General features: G+C 44.2%; 1 protein-coding gene across 1 annotated transcript; it reads right to left on the reverse strand.

The window, feature by feature from the left end:
* Nucleotides 1-25,992, reverse strand: LOC311233503 (insulin receptor substrate 1-B; the record flags this gene model as incomplete). The annotated part of the gene is made up of 3 exons (XM_084320470.1): nt 1-38; nt 317-3,493; nt 25,644-25,992. 3 exons carry the CDS (start codon nt 25,990-25,992, stop codon nt 1-3), a joined length of 3,564 nt encoding a protein of 1,187 aa, XP_084176596.1.

Here is a 25,992-nt window from a genome sequence, read left to right on the forward strand (position 1 = left end):
TCAACGCTCGCTGAACATGACCATGGAGAGGACGGTCCCTGGATCTTTATAAGGACATATCTGGAGAATAGACTATATGACTGGATGTAGAAGTGTTTGATTTGTTAGTGTGTTTTGTCTGTATTGTACTGTATTGTACTATGTTTGTGTGTTTTGTTTTGTCTGTATTGTACTGTATTTATGTTGAGCTGTTTTGTGTTTCAAACAAAAAAAATTAAGTGGTCATGCACAACCAATTATTTTCTTTAATGGCTAATCTACCCATTTGCTGAGCAGAGCATTTAAGAAATAGTTTTACAGATCGAGTAGCCCTTACCTTGACCATCCTTTCTACTGCTCTGCTGTGTTCTTAGTTCCTCGGACTTATAGAAATCAATACTGACGTAGGTGTTGATGTTAGAGCCACTGCCGCTCCCCAGACCACCTCCTCCTACGGTGTAGGAGGTGGTGGAGGAGGAGGAGGAGCGTTCCACTCCAGCTTGAGGGCTCTCTCTGACGGCCAGGTCAAGGTCAATATAGTTCAGGCCTTGTTCGGCAGACGAGGAGGAGGAGGCCTGGGCCGGCGAGGCAGAGGACAATGCCGGCTGTCCATTCTCCCATGGCAAGCACTCCGGGCCACGTCGATGACCCGCCACTTGGGACGCTGAAGAGGGCGAGTGGTGCGGCGCGGATGGGGACGCAACGAAGGCCTCCGACCGGTGACACCTTCGCCCGCGCTGGTCGCCTCTGACCGGCCTGCCACTCGGCTCGGGCGACGAGAAGCCAAAGCCCTGCTCCTGCTCCATAGATGAGACGTGGCCCGAATGGATGGCTGGCGTCATCGTCGTTATTGTCGCGACATTGGAACAGTGAGCGGGGGAGTCTGAAGCCCTGCCGAAGGCTGTGGCCATGTAGTCTGTGAACGGGCTGAGGATGTCTGTTGGCACTGTTGTCGTGTTCGTTCTGTACCTCGGACTACCTTCCGCCGCCACAGGCAATGACCTACCGCGTTCATCTCTGGCCTTGGGGACGACGGCGGGCCTCGGGCCCTGCGGTGCACTGAATGTAGATCTGACGGGAGTCCGGGGGGACGACAACTTGACAGAGTCCATGCTGACGTACTCGGTGGAGGTGGCCAGTGGTGCCGAGAAGCTGCGGGGGAGGTTGGCGGAGCCGTTGTGGCAGAGGACTGTTTGGTGCGATGGCCTGAGAGTCCCGTGAATCACCGATCTGCCGTGTTCGCTCCCTCTTCCGTACTCGCCGTCTCCCCCGTACACGATGCTCACATAGTCGCCAGGGCTCTGAGACGCCGCTGTGGGCAGGAGGTTCTCCTTGGCCCGGGGCAAGGTGTTAGCTTTCGACATGTCCAAGGACACACTGAGCGGACGGCCCCTCCTTTGCTGCTGTGGGCTCTTGCTGCTCGACACTCGCTTTTGCTGGTGACTTCTGTCTTTCACTCGTATTCCCACACTCCTGTACTCCGCTTCAATGCGTAATAAACTTAACCCTCTCCCCACTGCGGTCGACATGGACTTTTCCTCCAAGCTTTCACTGCTGGCCGAGCTGGAAGAAAACGATGAGGAGGACAGGGAGAGTTGACAGCCTCCCGCGGGTCCTACTCTGTTCCGCTTGCTGTACCTCGCTTGGCCGCACCTCGCCGCGCCGTCAAGGCTGCCATTGTTCTCTTTTCCCTTCCCTTGGCTTAAGTCGTCCTCAAAGCGGGTGGAAAGAGTGTGCTGGTAGGACCGTGGCAATGAGAAGTAGGAGTAGGAGGTTTTGGGCTGCAGTGGGTGCTGCTCAGGGGGGTGGGAGGGGGGCGTGCTGGAGGCGGAGCGAACGCTGGTGGGCGAGACATTCACATAGCCGTCAACACCCCCCACCCGGCCCTCCACGCTGCCCCGGCTCCCCCATGTCACCAGTCCGTGCGAGTCTGTGGAGCAGCTGCCGTTGGGAGACATGACCATGTAGCCCTCGGAGGCGGTCTGGCGGATGGGCTGAGGGGGAGACACGCTATTGTTGGGGGTCATGGCCATGTACTCGTCGTCAGACAACCCAGGCTTAGCACCAGCATCCGACACCCTCACCGAGAGGGGAAGTGAACCAGGGGGAGGAGCCGTCACTCCGGGCAGCATTGACATGTATCCACTATCCACATGCCCCGTGGCGTCCTCGTCTGACCTGCCCTTGTCGGCCCTCTTCTTCGACTTTCCTGCCACGTTGACCTGCCGACCCCCCGCTGCCGGACCTCCCGAGCCCTGATGCAAGACAAAGTTCTCTTTGTTTGCGGTCCGAGACATAATGGCATATTCATCATCACCATCGTCATCCTCCTTCCTTCGCGGGGTGAGGCGGTCTTGGGCGGCGAGGGGCAGAGAGGCCCTCTTGCTTAGCCGGCGCTCCGCCTTGCATTCCCTGCTGGAGGAGCGGCGCAGAATCCGCCGGCCCTGGGGGCGCTGGTGGTGGGAGCCGAGGAGACCCTCTCGCTGTCCCATGACTATGTAGCTGGTGGAGCCTTCTCCGTGATGGGATCCTCCGGACATGTTTGGGACGAGCAAGGAGTGCTCCCCGGGGCTGGAGCCGTACTCATCCGAAGAGCCGTAGTCGCTCGGTGAACCAGAGACGGACACTCTCTGAGGGACGCGGTTGTAGGAGCAGATGGTCATGCCTCCCGCAGCCGCTCCAACTAAGCCACATTCTGACCCATGACCGGAGCTGGAGGACAGGCTTGGGGCCGGGGAGGGGGTGGGATTAGGTGTATAACGCGCTAGGCTGAGAGTGATCTTAGCTGGGGTCGGTGCTCTGGTCGGCTTAGGCCTCAGGGTGGGCGTAGTAGAGCAGGACCCGTTGAGGCTTGGGCTGGAGCTGGCCCACGTCCCCTTGGCACATGCTCCGCCTTCCTCCGACCTGCCTCCGATGCTGGCAGTCCGTGCTCTCGGGAACCCATGGCGCAGTGTGGGCGAAGTGCTGGTGCTGCTGTTGCCCCCCGCTCCGGGGGTCTCGGTGCGCGCTCGTCTGGAGAAGCCCACCTGGCTGGGAGGCAGATGGGCGTGATGTCGACGGCTCGGGAAACTGATGGGGTTGGAGGTGGTGCCTCCGCAGCTCGAGGTTCCCACCGACTGGGATTTACTACGCTGGCGGAACTCCTCACTAAGGGCTTTCATGGACTCCAGCAGCGTCTCGTGCATGTTCTGAGCCACGACGGAGTCGTCCACCTGCATCCAGAACTCCCCGGGGCCCGTCATCGCCGAGCGGCCCACCTCGATGAAGAAGAAGTTCTCAGAGTGCCCGCACCTGCGCACGTTCATCAGCTGCAGAACCACCGCCGCCACGTCGGAGTTGAGCTTGACGAAGTTGACCGTCTTGTCGGTTAAGCACAGCCGGTGGACACCAACCAAGTTCCTGGCGTGTCCCAGACCCTTAGGCCACACCTTCACTTGCCACACCTCCTTGAACGTTGGGCTGGGGGAGGGCATGCCACACTCTCCACTACTGCCACAGTCATCAGGGGTTTTACCTAAAAACAATGACAGAGAATAATGATATTAATGGATTGTTACATTCATGTATGTGTGTTGGGAATTGGAGCAGGTAAGGGGCCCAATACAGTTAGTAATATCTAGACACACTAGGTCAGGAGTGATGTCACCCTTTTTATGTTTTGGGTATATTTTGGGTAGTTATTGTAGGTAGTCAGGAGTGTGTTTTTATTTGTCTTTTTTTGTTCTTGTATAGTTAGATAGTCTATTCCCTAATAGTCTGCCTCCCCCCACCCCTTGGTCGGGTGTCTCCAAAATCCACCATTTAATTGATCCCCTTGTTAGTTGTGTATTTAGTCTATGTCATTATGTTATTGGATACACTGTAAATATTTCCTGCACAATATATCACTTTCTTTCACCTAATTTGTTGTTGGCATTGGTTTATTCTTCCTTTGGTTCATTTATCCCAGGTTACATCACAATCATCATATGTTGTTAGTTACCCCTTCCCCTTGACTTAATGGGGAAACTCTAATTTTACAGATTTTTCGATTAAACCAACCAATCGATTACTGGAAAGGTCCTTGACTATTAGTCGACTAATCATTTATTTACCTGAGGACAGCCCTGTTCTATGTAGGTCAGGCTATAATGTAACACTTTATTTAGACCTTATGTTGTACTTTATATAACAGTATCCCTTGAAGAAATAACAAGGCCACTGCCTAATGTCAATCTTGAGTAGCGACACTGTAGCAAATTTAGCAAGCATATAATGGTTCAGCAGTATCTTTTTCCTATAAGCTAGATGTTACATTTGACTTGACCTTTCGGCTCTTGCTGTATATTTTTATTTTTGGCTTCATCACAAATTACTAGGGCTGACCCCGATTAGTCGAATAGTCGACTAATCCATCAAAAGGAGACGTAGTCGACTGCCAACCTCTTAGTCGAATGCACACTAATGGTGTGCATACCAGAGACGATAACTGCCTAAGAAATGGGCACAGAGGCACTGAAAGAGGATTTCACCCATCTAATGAACACACTAGACAAATATCAAGATGTATCCATCAGTCAGTAGACCAATTGCATGCTTTCGCAGAGGACAAGAAGCCTTCAGTCGACTCCTTCAGACATTAAGCACCCCCCACAGCCCAAATGGAATGATAAAAAAAAATATATATATATATATATATATATATATTATAATTATTTTAGTTTTTTTTATAGTCGACTATCAGTCGACTATCGGCAAATTTCAGCCAATCAAAGTCAACTATACAAATCCATAGTCGGAGACAGCCCTACAAATGACTCAAACACAATGTAAAGTTTAACCAGTTCACTACCACACTACAGAAGGTTAACCTTTCACTACAGTGTGGTAGTGAAAGGGTTAACCTTCTGTAGTGTGGTCGTGAAAGGGTTAAGAGACCAGCTGGGGGGTGAGTAGGTGCTCATCCATCGCATGGTGACAGTAGTCTGAATATGAGGGATGAGGACCAGTGATGCCAGTAACGCGTTACTAAGTAACGCGTTATTGTAATCTGATTACTTTTCCCCGAAAATAGTAATCTAACGCGTTAATATTTAAAAGCCAGTAATCTGATTGCAGTTACTTGTCCAAGTGGCTGTGTGTTACTATTTCGTTACTATCTCATCATAAATTCATAATGCAGGCGGAATGCAGTATTTTATTTCGTTTTCGACAGTCAAAAATACATTTTGAGCTGTTTTTCTTATTTGGCAGTGACGTTGTGTGGCAGTGAAAGGGTTAAATACAAGAATGTGTCCCGCGGCGTGACTGGAGCCTCTGTCTGTGAGTGACTCTGCTCTGGTCCAATCACATTCCCCATCCACAGTCTGCGAATCAGAGGCAGAGTAGGGCGGGTCTTCACAGCACGTCATGTGACATATGCGCCAATCGTGTGACAGCAGGGCTCCGTCGTCCGGAGAATTCCACCCCAAAACGCTTGGCAAAATTAAAAGTGAAACTTTTGCGGTTTCTGTTCAGACTTCCATCCCAAAACGCTCATCTAAACGTAGGCCCAGTCACTACTTCACAACATTCATATGCGGAGGAAACAAAATACTGTCTACCGCTAAAAACAGCACATCCAATTGCATTGAAAGCATCTGGAATCACAACACTAGCCGACGCTTCGACTAGGTACAGGAGGGTTGATGGTGGCAGAGCAAAAGCTCTTATTTGCCAGATTTACAGTTAATTTACATGTTAAAGAGAGACTGATTGTATGTTTATAGAGAGACATTTATAAAAACAATTTAATAGTTACAGTTGATATAATTGAATAGTTCAGCCTGCATTTGTTAGATGTGATACACTGGTTTTGTAAAACCACTGGCTGGCTGCTCTAATGCTGTGAGCATCATAGACTGTTGCTTTACCATACTTGATGGTACAGAAGCTGAAGCACTAGTTTAACAATTTACGTTATGTGCAGAGAAACAAGTTAAAAACAATTTATGCACTTTCAATAAAGCGTTTAAAAAAAACTGTTGGGGGAACGACGACGACTTCGTAACCTATAGTTACTTTCAAAGTAACTAAGTTACTCTGATAATCAAGTAATCAGTAAAGTAACTTAGATTACTTTTTAAAGGAGTAATCAGTAATCAGTAATCAGATTACTTTTACAAGTAATCTGTGGCATCACTGATGAGGACATACTGAGGATGTGGCCCTCTCTCTCTCTCTAACAGCGACACCAGATCAAATGTAGGTTAAGCACACGGCATGCAGAGCTATAGGCAGAAAAACACAAGCTCCAGCAGAACAGATATAGATCTGGCACCTGTACACCACCTGCACCTGTACACCACCTGCACCTGTACACCACTGGCACCTTTACACCACCTGCAACTGTACACCACCTGGCACCTTTACACCACTGGCACCTTTACACCACCTGCACCTGTACACCACCTGCACCTGTACACAACTGGCACCTTTACACCACCTGCACCTGTACACCACCTGCACCTGTACACCACTGGCACCTTTACACCACTGGCACCTTTACACCACCTGCACCTGTACACCACCTGCACCTGTACACCACTGGCACCTTTACACCACTGGCACCTTTACACCACTGGCACCTTTACACCACCTGCACCTGTACACCACCTGCACCTGTACACCACCTGCACCTGTACACCACTGGCACCTTTACACCACTGGCACCTTTACACCACCTGCACCTTTACACCACATGCACCTTTACACCACTGGCACCTGTACACCACTGGCACCTTTACACCACTGGCACCTGTACACCACCTGCACCTTTACACCACATGCACCTTTACACCACTGGCACCTTTACACCACATGCACCTGTACACCACTGGCACCTTTACACCACCTGCACCTTTACACCACTGGCACCTGTACACCACTGGCACCTTTACACCACTGGCACCTTTACACCACATGCACCTTTACACCACTGGCACCTGTACACCACCTGCACCTTTACACCACATGCACCTTTACACCACTGGCACCTTTACACCACATGCACCTGTACACCACTGGCACCTTTACACCACATGCACCTGTACACCACTGGCACCTTTACACCACCTGCACATTTACACCACTGGCACCTGTACACCACTGGCACATTTACACACTGGCACCTTTACACCACCTGCACATTTACACCACTGGCACCTGTACACCACTGGAACCTGTACACCACTGGCACCTTTACACCACTGGCACCTGTACACCACTGGCACCTGTACACCACTGGCACCTTTACACCACTGGCACCTTTACACCACTGGCACCTTTACACCACCTGCACGTTTACACCACTGGCACCTAGGGCTGGGCGATATGGCCTAAATATGATATCACGATATTTTCTGACCTTTCGGCGATACACGATACGCATCACAATGTTTTTCTTTTTTTCCCCAAACAATTCATTATGAGGCTTACCAAGACAGTATTTGAGTTTGCAAGCTAACATTAAAGACAAAATAAAATACCCATGCATTTAGCATTTTTATATTATATATTAGATTTAGATTATTGGATTATTAGATTATATATTGCATATATTTAGCAATGAGATATTATATGATTTAGATATGAAATATGATGAATTGAAAATGGGGGACCCTGATGTAAACAAGACGAAAGTCTTTCTCTGGTCTGCATCCTCCAGTCCACTGTTGACTGTTGTTGTATTGAGCTGTACTGTATTGTACCTATGCTGCAATCTGTTAATAACGTTTATATTCATTCAGTCGGCAAACAGAATCATTTTGATTGACAGTCGCGTCTGCCAATTACGTCACATCGCTTGCACCCGCCCTGCTGTTCTTAGCACCAATCGGCAAGCGCGTATTCATTTTTTACTTCCGCCATTGGAGAGCTCAATGAAAACAACAATGGCAGTGGTAGCTCGCCGCGGCCGACGTTTAGCTTTTAGCTCTGCAGAATGACTAAACGACTGGAGGCATAATGATTTTACTGCAACGGATGTTATAATAAAAGCCTTTCCATACATCTGTCTGATTGAAAACGTTATTAACAGACCGCAGAATGGGCACAACGGAGTCAGCACGGGCTGAGATATGAACGGCTAATGCTTGCTATATCTATTCTAGGTCGACCTCGGTCGTTGCTATGTAAATACGCTGATGTTATTGAAAGTGTAACTATATAACGTCAATGCCACAAAACTAATGCCTTTGTTATCATAAGTAGTAACTTTTGATGCAGTAGTGTGTGTGTGGGGCGGCGCTGTTCAAAAGTGTCAACGTGTGGACCAGATTGACGCAACACAAGCCTCTTGGGCAAAACATCACGATATCCACGATACGTTTAAAAAGTGTATCGTTAATGAACTGTACCCGATATTTATATAATATCGTCATATCGCCCAGCCCTACTGGCACCTTTACACCACCTGCACGTTTACACCACTGGCACCTTTACACCACTGGCACCTGTACACCACCTGCACCTTTACACCACAGGTAACTGTACACCACTGGCACCTGTACACCACCTGCACCTTTACACCACTGGCACCTTTACACCACCTGCACCTTTACACCACCTGCACCTTTACACCACCTGCACCTTTACACCACCTGCACCTTTACACCACTGGCACCTTTACACCACCTGCACCTTTACACCACTGGCACCTTTACACCACAGGTAACTGTACACCACTGGCACCTTTACACCACTGGCACCTTTACACCACAGGTAACTGTACACCACTGGCACCTTTACACCACTGGCACCTTTACACCACAGGTACAGACGCAGCGCTCAAAAATCAAACCAATTCTGCTGCTTGTCTGCTGCTTGTTGCTGCTTGTTGCTGCTTGTGTGCCACTTAAGTCTACTCAGGTGTTAATTTTCCGGGGCTGTTGGCTGGGGGAACAAAGGGAGGGTAGTTAACTTAAGTGCTTCCCCAGGGAGGGGGTCGGGGGCTACTGCCCTCAGACCCCCAAAATAATTTTTATATGGGCAGTCTGACTTGGGGTACTGACCATATATTAGTGTTGCAATTAGAGTTGTTCCGATACCGATACTAGGGCTGCACGATTTTGGGAAATAATCTAATTGCGATTATTCTGACAGATATTGCGATTGCGATTTGCGATGCGATTATAACATATTTAAAAAAAAATGTACAAGAAGAATGTTGCTGCTTTGTGTAGTCGGGTCCCAACTGCAAAATTACTGTATTACCCTGTATTATACACTTTTACTATCATGTAGACTATTCTGCTTTGTGTTTACATGTGATGTATTGTATACATGCACATTTATTATGTTCTTGTGTGATGTATCGCACATTTTATTGCTGTGTGATGTATTGCAAATGTTATTGCTGTCATCTTGGCCAGGTCTACCTTGCAAAGGAGATCTTGTATCTCAATGGGACTTCCTGGTTAAATAAAAAAAAAAAAAAAAAAAAAAAAAAATGTTTTTTTTTTTTTTTTTTTTTTTAATTGCAGGCTTGGCGATTTGATAATTGCATCATTCCAAATCGCGATTTCGATTAAAAAACGATTAATCGTGCAGCCCTAACCGATACCAGTATCGGAAATGCCGCCGATACTGCCTAAAATGCTGGTATCGGCGAGTACCCTCTAATGTTGCGCTCCGATACCATGACGTAATTTATCAACAACACTGCGGACGTTGGGCTCTGTAGATACTTTATATACTCATACTTCGCTGGGTGAGCATTATAAAACAAACGTGTGCTTAATCGACCGTGAATTAAAGTGTCAATTGCCATTAACAGCAGAGCAGATACTTTCTTAAAATGCCATTGTCCCGACAGCGCTGTTGACGGGGAGCTCTGATGAGTTCGCTTGGTGGCTGGTGTTATTAGCATTGAACAGCTAACCGAAAGCTAGCTTTGACGTTACCTTGGCTAAAGTTGGGGCTATTCACATAATCCAGCAATAATGGCTGCAGATCTGCAAGCAAAGTACAGCAAGTTGGCAAAGGAGTATTCCAAGTTAAATCACAATGTCACCGGCAGTAACGTTACAGTCTTTCCATATAGCGGTAGCTCATGCTAGCTAACATAGCTCACGGTAACGTTGTCATTGCACAATTGCACGTCGCGTACACAATTAATGACATGTTGCGGACAGCCATATCGGCGACAATGTTTAGCTTTTAGTGCCAAATGATAAGAGTCTGAGGCGGAGTCTCAAAAGAGAATGTTGAATATTTATTGTGCAAAAATCACAACAACAGAGCCTCTGGTACTAAACGGAGCCTTCTTGTGGAAGCAAGTGCAGCAACGAATAATGTCCGTGTGGAACTAATGTGCCAACAACCTTTCCGTGGGTGAACTCATTGAGATAGTTTTCAATTACTGATACTAATACTAATCTATACAATCACCTGTTGTTGAATAAATACCATTACTTTATAGTTATTACTAAAAAACAGTATATATAAAACAGTAGCTGTATTAAAAAAAAAAACGTTTTATAATTTATATAATATTTTTTTATTTTTTTAATGTATGCACTGGTATCGGATAAGTATCGGTATCGGCCGATACCCAAAGCTTAGGTATCGGAATCGGATTGGAAAGGAAAAAATGGTATCGGAACATCTCTAGTTGCAATGCATGATAAGTAAACAGTGAAAAAAGCTAAGAAATCTGATGGGCCTGGGACATTTGGGACGAATAAAAATGTAAGATGAAAATCTGCCCAGCCTGTGGGAGGAAGTGGAGGTGTGAAATCTGGCCCGGTCAAGAACAATAGGAGTCACACAATCAGTTTGGAGTGCAGTGGTGGAGGAGTGGTAGAGGCGCATGAGAGGTTTGAGTTTTGAGTGCTGTATCTGTAACTGTACACCACTGGCACCTTTACACCACTGGCACCTTTACACAACAGGTAACTGTACACCACTGGCACCTTTACACCACTGGCACCTTTACACCACCTGCACCTTTACACCACTGGCACCTTTACACCACAGGTAACTGTACACCACAGGCACCTTTACACCACTGGCACCTTTACACCACAGGTAACTGTACACCACTGGCACCTTTACACCACTGGCACCTTTACACCACTGGCACCTTTACACCACAGGTCCCTGTGCTCTGTTGAAACGCAGGACACAGGTGCACTCTGGGTGACCGTGAACAATAAACCTACCAGTGTTTGTGTTATACTAACTGATTACACCACAAGAAACTAGAAGTCACTTCTAATGAACATACTTTCTAGACAACAGATCATTTAAATGCCAACAATACAAATGGGTTGGAAAAAGGATGCCTCTGAGGTAGTGATGCACGATATATCGGCCGATACGGCCGTTTTTTTACACATCGGTCCGATATCAAGATAGGGCCGGTATTAAATTTTTTTTTACATGTTTTGGCCTTAAATAGTTTCAAAATATCAGTCATTTCTGAAAATAAGTTACAAAAGTAAAAAAATTATGCGTTTTGGAAAATAGCTCTTTATTTGATTATCATAAAAAAGTGTTTTCTATACAGAGATATCGACATCGGTAAATATCGGTATCGGCCAGAACAGCAATATTAATATCGGTTATCGGTATCGGCCACAATTTTCACATCGGTGCATCACTACTCTGAGGTCACCGTTTATTGGTCAAGCTGCCTCTGAGGTCACCACTTATTGGTCAAGCTGCCTCTGAGGTGACGAGGTCACCGCTTATTGGTCAAGCTACAAATCCTCAGAAAAAATAAATAACGCACATCCTCCGTTTCTTGGTGCTGAGCCAAACTGTAAAAACAGTAATACATAAAACAAAGCGGGGCTCGCAACTCACTTGATGCTCCAAGGTGTTTTAATTGACAAAATAATAGCAGTGGATACAACGTTTCGACCGACCCTTCCGGTCTTTTTCAAGTATAAATGCAACACAAAAAATTACATCTTTTTATACAGGAAATTAAATAGATTACATATCAGCCCCACCTGGTGATCAGGGGCGGTCCCAAGACTTGCATGATTTATACATTTATACATGATTACGTAACAATTTCTCTTTTCCATTTGACATTTTTTAGAAGAATTTTTTTGAGAAATATATATATATATTACATATATTAAACACAGTATTAGACATAATTTAGGCAGCAGTGTGTAAGGTACTTTCTTTGGACCCGGTCCAGGTCCTAGCCACTGAAAACACAAACAAAAACAAAAAAACAAAGTCTATCTATTGACTGTCTCCCTCTATAAGTTACATTTACAAATAAGGTCTAATGTCAAAGTCCTCATTGAGTCCTGTTGGTGCCATAGTTTTAAGATAATGGATCCACCATACTTCTCTCCTCAGTAGGAGATTATCTATATCTCCCCCTCGTCTTGGAAGATGCACTCTCTCTATTCCAAGGTATCTTAATGATGAGACATTGTGGTGTGCCTTTTTAAAATGTAAAGCTACTGGGCTTTTTTCATCCCCATTCCGTATCGTACTCCTGTGTTCAGCAATACGTGTTTTTAAAGCATGTGTTGTCTTGCCGACATATGCCTTACCACATGGGCACTTAAGCATATAGATTACATTGGTAGTTTTACATGTTATTTTGCCTCTTATTTTTATCTATTTCCCAGTTGATGGGTGATAGAAAACAGTGCATTTTTCTGTAAAGTGACACTGAGCACACAAACCACAACGTCGGTTTCCATATGGCAGGTCATCTAAAAATGTTTGTGTTTTTTTAGGAGGCAGGTCTGATTTAACCACAATGTCTCTGATGTTATGTGCTCTCCTGTAGACTAGTCTAGGGGGGATCTGAAAAGATTTATCCAATGTTGGATCAGAACTGAGAAGATGCCAATGTTTTTTAATAGTTTGTTTAAAAAGGTTGCCTAGAGGCGAGTATTGTGTAACACACTGTATAGGTTGTGCAGAGGTAGTTTTGTTTCTTGTAGATTGTAAGCAATCTTCTTGGGTTTTATAACCTACTTTCAAAGCTGCTTTTTCTACAATGTCCTGTGTGTACCCTCTGGTTTTAAACATAGTTTTTAAAGTATCTGTCTGTTCCTGAAAACACTCATCTGTACTACAGATTCTACGGATCCTGTAGAACTGGCTGATAGGTAAACAGTTTTTTAGCGGAGTAGGATGAAATTAATCACTTCTCAATAAAGAATTTTTGTAACAAGCTGTCATAATTTCCCCCTAAAAAAAGTTTTTTTTACTTAACCCTTTCACTACCACGCTACCAAAGGGTTAACCCTTTCACTGCGACAATACAGAAGGTTAACCCTTTCACTACCACACTACAGATAACCGTCTGTAGTGTGATAGTGAAAGGGTTAACCTTCTGTAGTGTGGTAGTGAAAGGGTTAAGGCAGCTTATCCAACAATTGAGGGCCTGCATCCTCATAAGCAAAAATAAATGTAAAATAATAATGCTGTATATACCGTACATATATACTGTATACATGTATTCATACAGTGTATACATATATATCTATCTGTATACCTGCATATCATTAATTTTTTTTACATATCTGTATATACTATCTATATTTGCACATATCTCTTACCTACTCTGACTAGTTACTCTGCTGGCCAGTATGACTTTACTACCATAGTGTCTTTATACCTGTATCACTGTACATATATTAATACTACAACTCTGTACATACATCTGATTAGCACTATTACTCAGTAGTACTAATTTATATATTTTATACCCAGTTTAAGCACCTGTACATTGTATATTACTATTGCACTTCACTGTTATATTTGCACTCTGGTTGGATGTCAAATTTATTTTCGTTGTACTATACTTGTGCCGTATGATGACAATACATTTCAACCTAAACTAATCTACTACGTACATTTTTAAGTTTACACAAGGTTTTTGTAATATGAAGGTTTAGTCATCGATTGTGTCTGTTACTTGAGTAAATTGTTATGAAACAAAGGAGAATATAAATGATGATTTTTCTTTGCATCTTTGACAGTGAATAACACCATGCTAAAAATGACCAGAGATGAAAAACTGCCACTGAGCTCGGGATTTATAAACCTGAGGAGTGAGGTTCCACTGTGATCTATAGACCTGGGGAGTGAGGTTCCACTGTGATCTATAGACCTGGGGAGTGAGGTTCCACTGTGATCTAATGACCTGAGGAGTGAGGTTCAACCTGTGATCTATAGACCTGAGGAGTGAGGTTCCACTGTGATCTATAGACCTGGGGAGTGAGGTTCCACTGTGATCTATAGACCTGAGGAGTGAGGTTCCACCTGTGATCTAATGACTTGAGGAGTGAGGTTCCACTGTGATCTATAGACCTGGGGAGTGAGGTTCCACTGTGATCTTTAGACCTGGGGAGTGAGGTTCCACTGTGATCTAATAACCTGAGGAGTGAGGTTCCACCTGTGATCTAATGACCCGAGGAGTGAGGTTCCACCTGTGATCTATATACCTGGGGAGTGAGGTTCCACTGTGATCTTTAGACCTGGGGAGTGAGGTTCCACCGTGATCTAATGACCAGAGGAGTGAGGTTCCACCTGTGATCTATAGACCTGCGGAGTGAGGTTCCACTGTGAACTATAGACCTGGGGAGTGAGGTTCCACTGTGATCTAATGACCTGAGGAGTGAGGTTCCACTGTGATCTAATGACCTGAGGAGTGAGGTTCCACTGTGATCTAATGACCTGAGGAGTGAGGTTCCACTGTGATCTAATGACCTGAGGAGTGAGGTTCCACTGTGATCTATAGACCTGTGGAGTGAGGTTCCACCTGTGATCTAATGACCTGAGGAGTGAGGTTCCACTGTGATCTAATGGCCTGAGGAGTGAGGTTCCACTGTGAACTATAGACCTGAGGAGTGAGGTTCCACCTGTGATCTAATGACCTGAGGAGTGAGGTTCCACTGTGATCTAATGACCTGAGGAGTGAGGTTCCACTGTGATCTATAGACCTGAGGAGTGAGGTTCCACCTGTGATCTAATGACCTGAGGAGTGAGGTTCCACTGTGATCTATAGACATGCAGCATGAGGTTCCACCTGTGGTCTATAGCCCTGATGAGTGAGGTTCCACTGTGATCTAATGACCTGAGGAGTGAGGTTCCACTGTGATCTATATACATGCGGCGTGAGGTTCCACCTGTGATCTATAGACCTGAGGAGTGAGGTTCCACTGTGAACTATAGACATGTGGCGTGAGGTTCCACCTGTGATATATAGACCTGGGGCGTGAGGTTCCACCTGTGATCTATAGACCTGAGGAGTGAGGTTCCACTGTGATCTATAGACCTGTGGAGTGAGGTTCCACCTGTGATCTAATGACCTGAGGAGTGAGGTTCCACTGTGATCTAATGGCCTGAGGAGTGAGGTTCCACTGTGAACTATAGACCTGAGGAGTGAGGTTCCACCTGTGATCTAATGACCTGAGGAGTGAGGTTCCACTGTGATCCAATGACCTGAGGAGTGAGGTTCCACTGTGATCTATAGACCTGAGGAGTGAGGTTCCACCTGTGATCTAATGACCTGAGGAGTGAGGTTCCACTGTGATCTATAGACATGCAGCATGAGGTTCCACCTGTGGTCTATAGCCCTGATGAGTGAGGTTCCACTGTGATCTAATGACCTGAGGAGTGAGGTTCCACTGTGATCTATATACATGCGGCGTGAGGTTCCACCTGTGATCTATAGACCTGAGGAGTGAGGTTCCACTGTGAACTATAGACATGTGGTGTGAGGTTCCACCTGTGATATATAGACCTGGGGCGTGAGGTTCCACCTGTGATCTATAGACCTGAGGACTGAGGTTCCACTGTGATCTATAGACATGTGGAGTGAGGTTCCACTGTGATCTATAGACCTGATGAGTGAGGTTCCACCTGTGATCTATAGACCTGAGGACTGAGGTTCCACTGTGATCTATAGACATGGGGAGTGAGGTTCCACTGTGATCTATAGACCTGATGAGTGAGATTCCACCTGTGATCTATAAACCTGAGGAGTGAGGTTCCACCCCCATTGTAGCCACCCATTGAAGATCAAAACTAAAGTATACAGCTAGGGCTGCAACGATTAGTCGACATAATCGACGATGTCGATTATAAAAGATCGTTGACGAGAAATTGTTGCGTCGATTAGCCATTAAAAAAAATTATAATTTTATTTTTATTTTTTTGCACTACCTATCTTTGTGAAAGTGGCTTCTCAGCTCTGGTCCAGCCAGCTGAAGACTTCTTAGCTTAACATAACAGACCGACAGTAAGTTTGGGGGAACTAATGGGATAACTGGGGATGTTGTTTGGTCCTGACAAGAGTCTCAAAGCAACTCTGAGGTCATGCTCAATGTCCAATCTGTTCCTCTGCTCTGTCTTCAGCTGGACCAGAGCTGAGAAGCCACTTTCACAAAGATAGGTAGTGCAAACAAATAAAAATTAAATTATAATAATTTAAGTATATAATTGTTTTTCGATTAGTCGACTAATCGAAAAAAATAATCGACAGATTAGTCGACTACCAAAATAGTAATTAGTTGCAGCCCTATATACAGCCAAACCGTATTGTGTATGTATATAATCTTTGACGGAGGTATAGATTATTCAATTCGTATACTTTAACATTTTCGTAAATATTTAAACGTAATCTTTGAGAAAATGTGTTTTATATCCTGATCTTTACTTTGATCTTAAAACAATCAGGTGACTCCCCGGGTCTATAGGAACGACGCGGGTCTTAAAACAACTACCAGGTCTATAGGAACGAGGCGGGTCTTAAAACAATCAGGTGACTCTACCAGGTCTATAGGAACCAGTCAGGTCTTAAAACTATCAGGTGACTCCCCAGGTCTATAGGAACGAGGCAGGTCTTAAAACTATCACCTGACTCCCCAGGTCTATAGGAACCAGTCAGGTATTAAAACTATCAGGTAACTCTCCCGGTCTATAGGAACCAGGCGGGTCTTAAAATGACTCCCCAGACACTCTCAAGAACTGGTGCTGAGCTCAGTTCAGGTCAGAAATGGACTTAGCTTGGGCTAAATGTCAGACTGCAGAAGTAAACATGGGTTCAGAGTAGGGCTGGGCGATATGGCCAAAAACGTTATCGCAATAAAATAATAAAATAATTTTCATATCACTCGATATCGATAATTATCGACGATATAAGTTCTGTCAAGTTTAATTAACTTCTTATGCCCGGCGCCATTCTTCTACGCAGTAAACACGGCCCAGTGCATAGATTATTATATTCCACCAGGGGGCAACCTACCGCCACTGGATCATATGCATTATAAGAATGGAACTAACACAGTTAGCCAGAGCAAGCGGTGTATCCCACGACAATGTACTAACTATCACCCTAAAATACTCCGTTCCGCCCCAATACATTGCAACGACGTCCACCGCGGCGCAGCATACCCCACACTACTCTAACCGTACCCTCAGAATTCACACCACACACCCACTCCGCACGTAAACTATAAAATAGCGGCGTGCAAGCTAATGATCCTAGCCAGCCTTGTTTCCAATGTACTAACTATCACCCTAAAATACTCCGTTCCGCCCCAATATATTGCAACGATGTCCACCGCGGCGCAGCATACCCCACACTACTCTAACCGTACCCTCAGAATTCACACCACACACCCACTCCGCACGTAAACTATAAAATAGCGGCGTGAAAGCTAATGATCCTAGCCAGCCTTGTTTACTACCCAGAGGTGCTGTAGCGGCAACATGCCAGAATGCCGCTTCTTGGTGTAGACGGGGAGTGAATCCATACGCGCTCAACGTCCAAAGAAATAGTTTTCCACACATTAAGCTCCGTTATCAGACACCGATGTGGTGACCCGATTTAATTAGAATAAGTAGGTTACATGGGAGGGTTGATCACAGTGATCCTAAAACGTCATATAACCTGGTCTAATTGCTTAAAGTGTAATCTAAACAGTTTCCGAAAGCGTCCTGAAGCGGTAAGAAAATCATATGGTTTCCCCATCGGCTACCGCCCAACAGCTGATTCCTATCACCTATCTAATGATCTCCGCTGCGCTGTGCCCGATCACCCGACAGGTGCAGGTGATCCACTCACAGCGCCACAGAGTCCACCCAACAGGCTACACAGAATCATAACCTTCCCCTCAATCATAACATTCCCCTCAATCATTACATTCCCATAAATTGTAACCTTCTATTGATAAAAATAATGATAATGATAATAATAATACTAATAATAATAATAATAATAATAAATAACAAAAAACACTCATTCGGCCTTTACAGGTGCACCGCGGGTCTCCTTCGCGGTCGCCATCTCCTTCACTGATTGGTTGTTAGTGCGCGTGTGCTGATATCCAAGCTTGGGAAATCGATATATCGAAACTTTGCGACCACGTTTCATGTTTATTTCGAGGAAATAATTTATCGCGATAGTTATCGTTATCGTTTTATCGCCCAGCCCTAGTTCAGAGTTAGACTGTAAATCATTCTTCTGCAACAGAGCTGCATCAAGAAGGACAAGAATAAAGAGCTGGCTTTTTTCTCCCTACTACTTTTTGGACAGTTTCTTTTTAAATGGCTACTTTAAAAATTAAAAAAATGAGCTTTCACCTACTTGAAGTGAAGTAAGTCATTGAATGAAGAGAGAATTGTTTGTTGATGTCCGGCAGTAAATTAAAGTATACTAGTCCGTTTTTCTTTTTTTTTCGATTTTAATATTCTATACACTCTCACGGACCGCTGTGTTTTCATTGGAACTCATTCTGAGACCCCGAGAGTGCTATGCCGGCCAAATCCTGCTAGGTGGCAGTATCGCCTACCCTTTGAAACCTTATTTCACACTGTGTGTTACATTTTATATGGTCCGGGCAGAGAATTTGGACCCAGGCAAGTGAAACGCTTCATTCGAGCAACTTGGAACGTGTCCAGCACACTTGATGCATATTTTGTGCCATTTCATGTCAGGGATCCGATGGACATCAATACTGGAAATCGCGATCAGACAATTGGAATATTCATTTTGGAATAACTCCTAGCAAAGGTAAGGACTATATGACATCAATCCTACTTTGATCCTACAATGATTTCACATCGATCACAACGATCAATGTATGTAGTATTCAAAACGTATGCCATTGCTGACGATCAGAGCATCACAAAACGACCACCCCCCTTTGATGCCTTCAAGATTAAACAAAATACCTATTATATACCTTTGATTTGGAAATAATATCGCGTCTAGGCGAGCAACACGAACGACTTTCGCAAAATGCACATAGCGCTCCATAACTCAGCTTCCAGGAATTAGCCCGGATCAATCTGAAACTATACAATATTCACCACGGGATAACACGCGAACGTATACATGAAAAAATTTACTCTTTTTTTACATATTGGACTACAAATAGTGCCTGTCAAATGAGCCAGACAATTTTCTCCATAGTTATATAGAATATACAATAGATCCGCAAAGATCGTGAAATGTCGTGAAAATAGGCAATGGAAAGCTGGCGCTAGAGAGCAGAGATGGCGAGAGCCCCTTGGCATTGAATGAGTTAATGACCGGACAAATCACAATCTGTTGTAGAGATGTTCCGATACCATTTTTTCCTTCCCGATCCAATTCCAATACCTAAGCTTTGTGTATCGGCCGATACCGATACTGATCCGATACCAGTGCATACATTTTTTTTTATTATATTATATAAATTATAAAACTTTTTTTTTCACAGCTACAGATACTGTTTTATATATACTGTTTTTTAGTAATAACTAGAAAGTAATGGTATTTATTCAACAGGTGATTGTATAGATTAGTATTAGTATCATTAATTGACAACTATGCTCAATGAGTTCACCCACGGAACGGTTGTTGGGACATTGGTTCCGCACGGACGTTATACATACGTTGTTGCACTTGCTATCCAGGTGATCCGGTTCAGTTAGCTAGTAGCAGAGGCTCTGGCTAGTAGTAACGTGTGTTGTGATTTTTAATGCACAATAAATATTTAGGGCTGTACCGAATGCTTCGATCATAATGTTGACTTTCGAATTCTAAATCAACATTAGCATTTTTTATTAAACATTAAAAATTATCTTTTTTTTTCTGTCTATTCAATCTGTTTAAACCAATGGGGGTTTTCTTCACAGTTGCAGTTAAAGATTAGGCTACACTAATATTATAATATTATACTATAAGACGTCACCATCACTTTCATACCAACCGTGCCCTTATTGGATTATTTATGTTGACGAAACTGATGAGTTATATTCATTAAAGAAAGTTGATTTAATAAAAGAAAAAAACTAATTTAATCAGATTAATCACTTTATTCAAATTGAGGATTTAGTTTATATAAAAAAAAAAAAAAAACAATTTATAGACATTCAAAGCTTCGTTGTTAAATGTTAAAAAATGACATTTGGTACAGCCATATTCAACATTCTCTTTTGAGACTCCGCCTCAGACTCTTATCCTTTGGCACTAAAAGTTTAACATTGTCACCGGTATGGCTGTCCGCAACATGTCATTAATTGCGTGCGAGAGGTCTGAAATCTGAAATAAGCAAGGAAAGTGCTTGAAAATAAATTTGTATCTTCCAAGTTTAATTTCAACAAGTTCAAGTGCAACTACATATGAACCATAATAATAAAAATTATGATGATAATCATACACTTATTTTATATCATTGGAAAGCCCTAGTTGTTAGCTTTAAAATTGTACCAAATATGAGGTACTTTGAAATACCCAGTAACTAATAATCTATCACAAACCAATGCAAGTTCATGTTCATGGATTTCCTAAATGGACCAGAGGATCCCAGAGCGTTATGTGGCCGCGATGTCTATCCCATGTCACTTTATTATTGATTTAGGGGAGTGGGTGGGGCCCCATGGTCCAACCTGCGGGGGAGCCCCGAAATATTGCGCAACGCCACTGAATAGCAGTCTATTTTTTCGGTCTGTTATAACGGGGCACCGTGAGCCAGGGGGGAACCAGGTATTTTGGTCCCCTTGCCCTCCTAAATTTGGCGTGTCCGGCCCTGCACCAGAGGAGTTTTTTGATTGATTGATTGAAAAGTTTATTAACAGATTGCAGAATGGGTACAGTACAGTACAGCTCAATACATACAATTGTTAAGAGGATGCAGACCTGAGAAAGACTTTCGTCTTGTTTCCATCAGGGTCCCCCATTTTCAATTCATCATATGACACACATGACATACAGATAGACAGTACTGCTACATCTATACATTTATGACATACCAGATTTTCAAATACAGTACTGTTTGTGATACTAAAAAAATCCAGAAGAAGAGTATATACATTTGACATAGAAACTGTGCATTGGGGGAGGTTGGGTAGGTGGGGTGGGGCTGTACATTGGAGGTGGGGGGGGGGGGGGGGGGGTTGGGTAGGGGGGGGGGGCACTGTACATTGGAATACTGACATACATTTGACATGGAAACTGTACATTGGAGGAGGTTGGGTAGGTGGGGTGGGGTTGGGTGGGGCTGTACATTGGAATACTGACAAAGCCATGCTTGGTCTTTATTGTACAACTGGGTTAGGACATTTGTAGGGGCCAGTTTTGAATTGCAGTCTCCCGTAGGTGTTATTTGAGAGTGTTTTTGAAGGTGGGTAGTGATTTACATTCCTTTACAGCTTTGGGTAGGGCGTTCCACATTGTTGTGGCATAATTGCGAAACGTGTTTAGTCCCTTGTTTGAGCCGAATCTGGGTTTTACATGATTTGTGGAGCTCCCTCTGGTGTTGTGATCGTGGTATTCACTGACCTTTGGGAAGTATTTTGACATGTACATGGGTACCTTGGTCGTGTAGTGTATCTTGTAGACCAGGCCCATTGCAAGTTGCTGTACTCTGCCGTCTACTCTAAGCCATCCTAGGTTGGCAAAGTGTGCAGGGGTGAGGTGGGTTCTAGGAGTCAGGTCAAGCAGTAGTCTGACTAGTTTGTTTTGAGATGTTTGTAATTTGGTTTTTAGTGCCTTTGAGGTGCTTTGGTACCATGAGGTGCAAGCATGGTCGTAGTACCCTTGAATGAGTGCTCCTGCCAGAGTCTTCAGGGTATTCTTGTTTACCAGGGAGGAGATCCGGTACAAGAATCGAGTTTGTTGATTGACTTTTTTTATTACATTGGATGCCATTTTGTCACAGGAAAGATTAGCCTCTAGGATGGAACCCAGGTAGGTACATCGATTGATTGATTGATTGAATTGAAAATTGTAGATTGCAGAATTGATTGATTTAAAACTTTATTAACAGATTGCAGAATGGGTACACTATACAGTACAGCTCAATACATACAATTGTTAAGGGGATGCAGACCAGAGAAAGACTTTCGTCCTGTTTACATCAGGGTCCCCCATTTTCAATTCATGACAACCTAGGATGGCTTAGAGTAGACGACAGAGTACAGCAACTTGCAATGGGCCTGGTCTACAAGATACACTACACCAGCGGTTCTCAACAGGGGTTCCCCGGCACACAGGGGTTCCGCGGAGAGCTGCCAGGGGTTCCGCGAGATGCCTGGCAATGTTCTTTAAAAATATAGAATGACAACAGTCTTATTTTGAAAATCCTATAGCGGGTCTCATTTATGCCCACGCGCAGCTCCAGCTAAATAACTAGGCTCCGAAAGCTAGCAACATTTAGGTCATTATGATACTCTTATTTTGAAACTCCGTGGTGTCGTGACTCATATCCGCTCCAGCACACAGCCAATAAGGATGCATCTCAACACAGCAGGCTGAGCAGTGAGCAGTAGCGTCTCTCAGCTCAGCAGTAGTAGCGTCTGGATCTGGAACGCGGACATTGAAACACAGCAAGGATAGTGTTTTTGCGACCCAAAACAAATCCCTGCTGTCTTATTCCGCAACGGGTCAAATGCATATAACATGCTTTGCAATCATTGCCATTCCTTTGTGGCCACGTTGTGTTTAAGACCGGAATTAATGTCCCTTTAGCATAAGCTAACAACAAGCTAAAAGCCCTGTTCAGAGCGACAGAGAACAGCAGGGTGGGGACTTAGTTGGAAGGAGGACTGGGAAGGAGGGGGGGGGGGGGGGGCATTCTCCCTCTATGTGTGTGCGTTTGAAAAGATATGATGAAGTCAGACTACTATATTATATTGATAGTAAATGTACTGAGGGTGGACATACAGATTATGTTGATATTTAAACATAAAAAATACAATACATAATAAATGTATCCATGATCATCATGCAACAAAACAATTGCAGGAACGGTTTGGGAGAGGAAGGTGTTTTAGGTTGCGTGTTCCAAAAAAATTACTTAAAGTTTAAAGCTCAATATATCAAAACGTGGCACTTTATAGTGAACAGGCACTTTATAGTGAATCCAAATTATTTTTGGATTACAGAAAATTATTATCTGATGCAGCTGCACTGTTTTCCATGAAAATACCATATTTGGATAAGTTTGACCATTTCTAAAAATCTGAAAATCATTAAGTCACTCTGGATAAAAAAAGACTTTACAGACAACATTGAGACAAAGCTTCCTGACACATCTCCATCCAAACTCTTGGAAGAACTCATTGAAATCTCATCTGATACCACCTGGAGAGCTAGTTTCAGAGTGTGGTGCTGAGTACCAAGTATCTCATGATGCTGCAGTTAAGGTGTTGATACCATTCAGCCCCACATATCTGTGTGAAGCTGGCTTTTCATCCATGACAGCTCTGAAAACAAAATATAGGGCCAAGTTGAGCCTTGAGGATGACATGCGTGTTGCCTTGTCAAAGATCTCCCCACGTATTGACCGTATTATTAGACAGCAGCAGCGGACCTCGCATTGAGCTAGAAATGTCCACTGAGTGAACGAGTGCTTATTTTCTGTATTTATTTATATTTTTTGAGAAATGGTAACTTGGTGATCCTTTTCTGTATTTAAAAAAAATACATGATTTTCTGTTTTTGAGAAATTGTCAAACTTATCCAAATATGCTATTTTTATGGAGAACAGTGCAGCTGCAACAGATGGCACTTTAGTGATCCTTTTCTGTATTAAAAAAAAATACATGATTTTCAGTTTTTTCTTAAATAAACATTATTTTGAAAGCAAGCACTTTTGTCATCAGATTCAGACAACTTTATTGATCCCGCGTGGGGCAATTCATATTTGCAGATTCACCAACAAGCAACAAAGACAAACAAACAACAAAACATCTCAACGACAGCACGGCAAATAAAGAATCATTGTATCATCATTGTAGCAAAAAAGACAGGACCGAAAAAGTCTTTATCGTATGTAGGGGTGCCCTGGAATATTTTATTGAACACAGGGGTGCCTTGGCAGCAGAAAGGTTGAGAACCCCTGCACTACACGACCAAGGTACCCATGTACATGTCAAAATACTTCCCAAAGGTCAGTGAATACCACGATCACAACACCAGAGGGAGCTCCACAAATCATGTTAAACCCAGATTCGGCTCAAATAAGGGACTAAACACGTTTCGCAATTATGCCACATCAATGTGGAACGCCCTACCCAAAGCTGTAAAGGAATGTGGATCACTACCCACTTTCAAAACCAATCTCAAGGGACACCTACGGGAGACTGCAATTCAAAACTGGCCCCTGTAAATGTCCTAACCCAACCCCCTCCAATGTACAGTCATTTACCTAGTATGGTTTTGTCAATAGTCCAATGTACAATTTTGCTTGTTTGTACAGTGTCTCTCCCCCCCCCCCCATGTACAGTTTTGCTTGTTTATACAGTGTTTCTCCCCCCCCCCCCCCCCAACCACCTCCAATGTAAATTACCCAGTATGGTTGTCAATATCCCAATGTACCCAACCCCCCCCCCCCCCACACACAACCCCACCCAACCTCCTCCAATGTACAGTTTCTACGTCAAATGTATATACTCCCTTTTCTTGACTCCTTTTGTATCACAAACAGTACTGTATTTGCAAATCTGGTATGTCATAAATGTATAGATGTAGCAGTACTGACTATCTGTATGTCATGTATGTCATATATGTCCTGATGAATTGAAAATGGGGGACCCTGATGTAAACAAGACGAAAGTCTTTCTCTGGTCTGCATCCCCTTAACAATTGTGTGTATTGAGCTGTACTGTATTGTACCCATTCTGCAATCTGTTAATAAAGTTTTCAATCAATCAATCAATCAATCAACACACATCAGGTTATATTGCATTACCTTCAGAGGATGCTTAGGCCTATTGGCGCTGTGGAAATAAATCATAGGTAGAGCTACATTGCGACCTCGTGGTGTCAGTTCTATTGGCTGCGGTAGCTGGGTTAGTCTATATACTGTACATCATGTAATTAGGCTAACCGAGAATTATCTGCAGCCTATTATTGTATTCAACCGCAGCTTATTTGAGATGTTGATGGTCAAACAGAGTGGGTTGGTGGTGTACCCCTTCCATCTGTCATACACCTTCTTGGTTAAAAACGCACAGCACAGCATTGTATTTGATATCAATTGATATCAATCAACAGTAGGTGCTAAATTATCAATCCCAGGCCTCGTAGTCCGTTTTTTCAACAACGATATCTGCAGGCGAATGTGATGGACACAAGAAAGACATTTAGGCTTAGAACAAACACAGTACGATTGGGCCTGCAGCTGCACGAGTGAATATACATGTTATTCATCGTCGTAATGACTTACAGTTGAACTGGAGGTCCAGCATGGCCTGGTACCATTCGTCCTGGACGTCCTCGCTGTCCGCCACGATGGCAAAGCTCTCGCTGCGGGTGTAGAGGACGATCATGTGCTTGTTCTTGGAATCGGCCCGCTTGTTGATGTTGAAGCAGGTCTCCAGGTTCAGAGCCTTTTTGGGGACGGGCGATTTACTGCGGAATTTCTTCTCGTTCTCATAGTACTCGAGCCGAGCCGGACCGTGTTCCGAGGCCGCCCTCAGCACGAAGAACCGCCGGTGCATGGATTTATGCTTGAGGAGGTACCCGCTTTTCTGCACGTCTTCGTAGCTCTGCTGCTCCGTCGCTTGGTGCTCCAT

The sequence above is a fragment of the Notolepis coatsorum genome (genome assembly GCF_963971535.1).
Source record: "Notolepis coatsorum genome assembly, chromosome: 8".
Lineage (NCBI taxonomy): Eukaryota > Metazoa > Chordata > Actinopteri > Aulopiformes > Paralepididae > Notolepis > Notolepis coatsorum.